The sequence below is a fragment of the Ictalurus punctatus genome, chromosome 9 (genome assembly GCF_001660625.3).
Source record: "Ictalurus punctatus breed USDA103 chromosome 9, Coco_2.0, whole genome shotgun sequence".
In the NCBI taxonomy this organism is placed as follows: Eukaryota; Metazoa; Chordata; class Actinopteri; order Siluriformes; family Ictaluridae; genus Ictalurus; species Ictalurus punctatus.
Genome location: NC_030424.2, coordinates 15,624,799 through 15,632,500, shown reverse-complemented (window position 1 = coordinate 15,632,500; position 7,702 = coordinate 15,624,799). Strand labels below are relative to the sequence as shown.

General features: G+C 38.4%; 1 protein-coding gene across 2 annotated transcripts in view; it reads left to right on the top strand.

Moving 5' to 3' along the window:
• Positions 1–6,891, top strand: part of slc35f4 (solute carrier family 35 member F4) — a 29,270-nt gene extending 22,379 nt beyond the window's left edge. For both annotated transcript variants that reach the window (XM_017475334.3, XM_017475335.3), the window contains exons 3-7: positions 679–898; positions 2,244–2,369; positions 2,449–2,641; positions 4,310–4,399; positions 5,976–6,891. In XM_017475334.3, coding sequence (XP_017330823.1) covers positions 679–898; positions 2,244–2,369; positions 2,449–2,641; positions 4,310–4,399; positions 5,976–6,217 — 871 coding nt within the window. In that variant the 3' untranslated portion in view covers positions 6,218–6,891. The remainder of the gene's footprint in view (positions 1–678; positions 899–2,243; positions 2,370–2,448; positions 2,642–4,309; positions 4,400–5,975) is intronic.
• The last annotated feature ends 811 nt before the right edge of the window (positions 6,892–7,702 follow it).

Sequence of the window (7,702 nt, the reverse complement as noted above, 5' to 3'; positions counted from 1 at the left end):
AGTCTCCCTCTTTACTGGACCTCATTACTTTGTGAAGCATTTAATAACACTAACAAATCCTCAGGGGTTAGTACTCTGTATACCTTTGTAGGCACTTATAAAAGATTTATGCAATGCTTATGAATATGTTATAAGGCCCTTCAAATAAAGTGCTACATGATTAATGCTGAAAGATTAATTACACAATTCTGTTGGTTACTGTAATTATTTTTATCCTCCATGTTCTCAAAATGACACATTTCCCAAGAAGCCAAGACAATTTTCTCAGCCGTTAAAGGAGGTACATCAGAATTGCACAGGTTCATAGGTCATAAAATCAAGAATTAGGACAGACCTTAGTTTTTCTTTAACATCTTCAGTAGTTTTGATTTTAAGTGTCATTTTTTTGTTTAAGTGTATTTGTTGAAAAGTGGATTTTAATGATATGCAAATGAGCACACATATTGTCTCATTTGCATATTTCATTGTATGTTTAATAGAAAATATTAATAAAACATTTTCTTGGTGTATGCTTTATTTATGTAAGTTGATGTATGTAAGTTTCTTGAAAAAAATTAGGCCTATAAGGGTGTGGAGCCTGGCCTTAACAAGCAAAAATAAAAGAAGGTGTTTTTTAAAATGATTTTTTATTATGATATAAGAATTCAAACTGTATCTGCCTTGTGTTTTATTGTGTAGGGAGTGCAGTCGATTGTTTGGGGAAGAAGGAATGACGCTGAGACTGTTTCTAAAGAGGACAGCACCTTTCTCCATCTTATGGACTCTGACTAACTATCTGTATGTGCTGGCGTTGAGGAAGCTTACAGCCACCGATGTTTCAGCACTCTATTGCTGCCACAAGGCATTTGTCTTCCTCCTGTCCTGGATCGTCCTCAAAGACCGCTTCATGGGTGTGCGGGTCTGTATCTTTAATACCTCTCTAACCAACAGCTATGAATGTGTGGAGATACAGTACACTAACCTACAATATACAAATGCACAGAAAGCTACCAAACCAAATAGCAATTTCAAAATGTATGAGGCAGATTAAAAGTAATGCTTTTTGGGAAAAAAAAAAAAGAAAAGAAAAAAGATAGTTATACCAATCTCACAAATCAGATTTAAACCTGTCTTGTTTAAAAAATAAATGATAATAACTGCATTTTTTACCATGAAAAAGCCATCTGACTGACACTGTAAACGACTAGCCACAGACTTTTCTTGAAACTTGTCAGAAGACATGCAAGATTTATTCTGAACTATTTTTCTCAATTCAGTAAGTATATCTCGCTCTGAAAAGCTCATTGTGGCACAGTGTCAGAAAGTTTGCTTTCTCGTCAAAAACCACATCTGGTCATAAGCTGTCTTGAGGCATGAAGATTTATCAATTCCATTCATTTTTAAGTAAAGGTCAGGCTGTAAAAGTCAAGCAACAGTTTCTCCATGGACCTTTTGAAACCTATACAACATTTTGCAGTTTGCAAGCTGAGTGCAGACATACTACAGTATATTATCACAGAACCAACCAGACTTAGTCAGATATACCGAGATAATAAACCTGCACTTTTCACAGTTCAGAAACAAACACTACAACCGACATACAATAGATGTAATAAAGATTTTAAAATCTAAATAAAGACAACAGATTAAAATGTACATACAAATCTACATACAAAATAATAGAGGAAGCAGCAGGACAAACTGTTTTATACAAATTTATGCGATCTTATATTGACAAAATGAGATTGGATAGTCAGCTCAATATCTCTAATTTCATGTGATTCAAATTGCACTTCTTAAACTGACTTAAAGAACAGACAAGCAGCCATGTTCTAAAACATCAGTTTAATCTTAGGTCCCGTGTGGACCCCTAGCTCCAACACGCCTTATTACACAGCTATCGCTGGCCTGCAGTGTACAGGAGACGTATTGATGACATTACAGGATGGCTGAGAATTAGAAGCTGCTTGGCACATATCTAATTTTAATAATGTTTAAATGTGAAAATGAAATGTGTAATCACATTTTAACCACTTTTACTTTGGATTTGGCTTAACCGTGGTCATTGTTGTGCGACAGTTTAATCAGAAAAGCGTAAAGGAAGATATCTTACTCAAGGTCAAATTAATACTCTATTCTGCAGGTGCATTGAATTAAATTGGGACTTTCTCCAGCGATCATGAATGTTTGAAGTATTTCAGATTGCCATGCATGTAAATGTAGTGAGCTTTCCTCTGAACATTCCACTTATTTTCAATCCTTAGATTGTAGCTGCCATTATGGCCATCACAGGTATTGTCATGATGGCCTATGCTGATGGCTTCCATGGAGACTCAATCATAGGTGTGGCTTTAGCCGTAGGCTCGGCCTCCACCTCAGCACTCTACAAGGTTAGTGCAGTTAGCAATAATGCTCTTTTATTCATAACAACTTCTTTTAGTTAGTGTCCTGCCATCTCTCTGCCTCCAGGTTCTATTTAAGATGTTCCTAGGCAGTGCCAACCTGGGAGAAGTCGCTCACTTCTTCTCCACCATGGGCTTCTTCAACCTGATCTTCATCTCTTGTGTGCCCCTCATCCTCTACTTCACCAGGGTGGAGCACTGGGGCTCGCTGTCCTCTTTGCCGTGGGGTTATCTGTGCGGCGTGGCCGGCCTGTGGCTGGGTGAGTAAACACAACCGTTTAAAACCTACAGATAAATGCAAAGTTTGCATCCCCAACACCCCCAGCATTCTGAATGGGTAAAAAAAATTCAGTTTACAATTTCTTTAATTTTATTTAACAAAGTATATGCCCAAACAAACAAATAAATGAAAAAACGTTAAAAATTAAATGTGGATATTAAATATGTCATGCAACTAGACAAGAATCTAAATTGTAAGGAAAAACAGAAAAAAATATTTTGCCAAAAAAAAAAAAAGGTTTTTCATGATCATCTCATTCTCCAGAGCAGATCTGAAGAAGGTGACGTATGAAATCTAACTGAAGTCTATTTTATTATTCCATCCAAACAGCCTTCTGAAGACACTGGAGAATCAGAAATGCATTTTGTATGTGGCAGAGCACAGTGCTGTCCTCCTGCACTAGGGTCGGAATTAATTGGGGTGAATACACCCGATTATTTCTCAAATCTATTAGTGTAGCTGCATTTTCCATAACCGATGGATGAACATAAATACTGAAATGATGTGATTACCTCTGCTAGTAATTAAATTGATTTATCAAGTTTGGAGCTGCTTTTTTCTTGCTATAGCTCAACTGATAGTTACATTTTTAATAGTCTAGTTATTAGAGAATATTTACATGACATTCAAAATGGTTATGCAGGTTTCCTCTGGGTTCTCTAGTTTCTTACAAAAACCTGAACGTAGGTGCTACACGAAATTACCACTATGTGTAAACTAGTGTGTGAATGTGTTTGCATAGTGAGCCATCCAGGAATTTATTCCCGCGTCACACCCAGTGTTCCCCAGATTAGCTCCAGATCCACCACAGCCCTGACTAGGATAAAGCTGTTAATGGAGATGGATAAATGGATAAATAAAAGAACATTCAGAAATGGAAATGCAAACTGTTCTGCTAATATACACTGTATAGCCTGTATGTGGATACCTGAAAAATCACTTCCCCCAAACTCCCCACAAAGTTAGAAGCACACAGTTGTAAAGAATGTCTTTGTTATCCTGTAGCATTACAGTTTTCCTTCACTGGAACTAAGAGGCCCAAACATGTTCCAGCATGACAATGCCCCGTGCACAGTGAGCTCTATGAAGACATGGTTTGGTTTGCCAAAGCTGCAGTAGAAGAACTCAGGTGGCCTGCACAGAGCTATGACCTCACTAGTAATATCTTAACATACTCAATTATTTTTTGTCTTCTTTATTTTGTCGTGCAAACTTTTGCACTGAGCTATAACTAAAATGTATGACATGTCCATGTTTAAAAACCTAAACAAATTGAGGAATATCATCACTGGCCCATATATTGAATTTGCTGAGAACAAAATTAAACACTATAGTAAACTTTTATAGAGTGCTGAAAATGCTTTGTAGGCAAGAAATTCTGGGTTTATATCATCGAATTACACTCTGAAGTAGCATTTCATCACCTCAGCTATCCGATATCTGATGTGTCAGCAGGTGTAGGCCTGATAGTAAGAGATCCACTTGTTTACTGTCTTTTAAAACTGAAGTAGAACACTAATTCTCTGAGGAGCGGGCAGCATCGATTATTTTCTCCCCTCATTTAGAGTTCCCACTGAAAGGAGGTGTCACAAATTATTTTCTCTCCCTCTCTCTCCCTCGCTCTCCTTCTGTGTGTGCTGTTTTACAGTATTCAACATCCTGGTAAATGTAGGTGTGGTTCTCACCTACCCCATCCTCATATCGATCGGGACTTTACTCAGCGTTCCAGGGAATGCAGGTTTGTGTGCTCTCATTGAATTTCAAACACATTCAGTGTCATTTAGTTGTCAGGAACTTTCAGTAAATGACCATTCTCTCTCGCTCTCTCTCTCTCTCTCACACACACACACACACACATACACACACGCTCCTGAGCAGGATGTCTCAAGTGATTAGCGTTTTTATCTTCCATCCTCCCCAACCCTCTCTACTGCTAAAAGCATCCAAACCATTACACAGCAAATTTGCCAGCCTCCCACAGCATCTCTCCTTCCTTAAGATACCAGAGAGAGAAACTCGATCAGCAAAGTGTATCCTGACCAGCAGCAATGCTCATCATAAAAAAACAAAAAACACAATCTGTTGCCAAGCGACACTAAATGCTTCACGAAGGTACTTGTCGGTAAAAGCAACCTGCCAAGGTCAGTAGGTTAATTCAGGCTCGGCTTTTTAGAACGTTAACATGACCTCGAGTTCTTTGTTCTGGCTGCAGCTCTGAGATCAAGTGTGTGTGTTTTTTCATCTGTGCATGATCACTGCTATGGTGCAGTTGTACTTTTTTACATTCTCCTGCTTCAAGGAGCCAGTGGAGCTGAAATTCATCTCCAGGGACCTCATTTACTACAGTCATTAGCCAACTGGGCAGGAAATCTTCATAATCCAGTCATTACTCAAGTTCCAGGAATTGCTCGTGTTAATCATTTCAACTTATGCAAATATTATGCTTAGGATTTAGAGTCTTGGTATTAGCATTTAATGCTATGTTTGAGTTGTCCTTGTTTTTTAGTTGTGTGATTTTGGAAGAGTGCCTTCGGGTTGAGTTGCTGAATCGAATGAATTGAATGAATAATTTGGGAGCTGTTTTTCCGTCGAGGCCAGTGAATTATGACAGCGTAAGAACAGAGGTAGAATTTAAATTGGTGTGATCCCTGTGCTGTAGTTGGACATGGTTCTGTGGGTTCTTTAAAGGATTTCAACTATTTTAACTCTTAAAAGGAGTATTTAAGATAGGAATGTAACCAAATATGGATCCATTAATCAGATTGAACAGAAAATGTGTTCTAAGCAGATACAAATACAGATATGAACAAATAGGAGGCACACGATTCGTGTTTTTGTTTGTTTTTGTCAGAAAGGTTGACTAGAGGTTTGCATCAGGATCCCACAGGGAGCGACAAGAAAGTCATGTGTGCAGGAGGTTTTAACTTTCATGCAGTCACAAATAAGCAGTCATGTGCTTGTGGTGGTTTAAATGAGGCTACTAGTAGGCTACTAGTTTGCGAAATAGAACCAACTATATTTGTGAGGATCTGTCAGAGCCAGAATTCATAAATCATGCTGAAAGTACTGGCATTTCTACCGCTGACTAGTGTTTTCCACTAATTCATTAATTTAAAAAGTGAAAACAAACAAACCCCTTCCAGTTTAGGCCATGAGCAGTAAACAAACAGATACAGATACAGGTATTGCGTTACACCCCTGAATTTTTGGCATCTAAGAGAAAATGAAAAGCAGTTGATGTTACTGATATGCCACCATTAGAAAATCAAATCCTTCCTCACTATTCTTCTGCTTTCCGACATTCTTGTCTTTAGCTATTGATGTGCTGAAGCACGAGGTGATCTTTAGCGTGGTGCGTCTGGCCGCAACCTGCATCATCTGCGTGGGCTTCCTGTTGCTGCTGCTGCCTGAGGAGTGGGACACGGTCACGCTGCGCTTCCTTGCCACACTCGCTGACAAGAAGTCAGAGGAGCATGGAGAGGAGCTCACAGAGTCCAGCATCAACATGCGCAGCCGTAGCAGAGCTAACGGTGCCGTCTCGATTCCCTTGGCATGACCTATGACCTCTAGACTTTGGCCCTAGTGCTGAAGAGTGCTAGAGATCCGCCATGAGGCAGTGCCGGAGTCATGGGTACTTTGGGTGGATGAGTAGAGATTCTTGAAGAAAGAAAGTAGAGATAGAGGAGAACTGGGATCATAACATGCTGTGACAATAGCCGCAATATCAACTGTGTGGAAGGTGGGCGGAGCTGAAAATCTGAGGATCATAGCATCACTTGTCTCTCTTTTAAGTGAGATGAGAGAGGAGCATTTTACAGACTGTGCTGAGGGGGAAAAATCTCCCTTTATAAAAGAAAGATTTATTTACTGTATTTGTTTTTCATGCTGGGATTTCACGTTCACGTTATCGGGAGGACATTTTCTTTAGGGAGATGAACTCTCTTGATTAATGGAGTAAATAGCCTTTTCTGTTTGCACGCCTTCATCCCAGCTATGCCTGCTGAACCCTCACATGGACTGTATTCTGTGAATATAGACTCAATCAGAGCCAATTTGGCTCACTGTATTAAAATGCATGTGTCTGAGAGAGAAGCGTATATAATACAAATGTTATTTACATTGTATCTGATGGTATTATACTGTACATAAGAAGGGGAAATATATTATCCTATATATGAACAAGGCTCTTGTTTCTTCTTACACTGAAATTAAAAGTGAAAACCTGCCTCCAAATGTTTATTTTTGGCAAACATTCTGAGTCTCACTATCTTTCTGCAGGATAATGTATCACTGTGACAGTTATAATCATTTGGTAGTGAACGGAAGCACAAAATGCTCTGAACTAGAGCAACATTTCTAATCTGTTCTTTATCACCAGTCATATTATTTTATGTGGCTTACCACTAACTGGTATGTATTAGTTTTGGGTTGTTGGGGTTTTTTTTTTCATCCCTCCCCAGGGCCTTAACGTATATAGCTCATTTAATAAAGGAGAAATATTTGCCTCTGGGTATATATATTGTGAGGAATACAAATGTCAGATGAATAATAATAATAGCTCATGCACTATTAAAGATAATAATAATATTCCAGTGACATTCTTGTGATGGTAGACGTGATGTGATGGTACTTCATCACACTAATGTAGTTGTCTTTAATTTGAGTGAAGGAGAAGGGATATAACCTTTATAAGCTTCTATCTAACTTTTTCTTTTTTTTTGTTTGTAAAATTTTGTTTCTCTAACATTTAGGCTGTAGGTAAAGTGTACATTGTGTGTATACATTTGTTTTGAGTGATTGGTGTCGATGCCCCATTAAGTTAAAACGAAGGAGAGAACAGTGTCTAGCAGAAAAAGAAAGGAAAACTATTTACTGATAATCACTAAACTATTTCAGTCTCATTACAGTCATCCTGGCACTTGGAGAGAGCACAGCATGAACCCACCCACTGTAAAGAAGGAGGACTTGCATCATTTTGTTATGCCACACAAATACAGGGCATTAAGAGAGCTTTTTTTTTTTTTTTTTTTTTTCTTTTCAG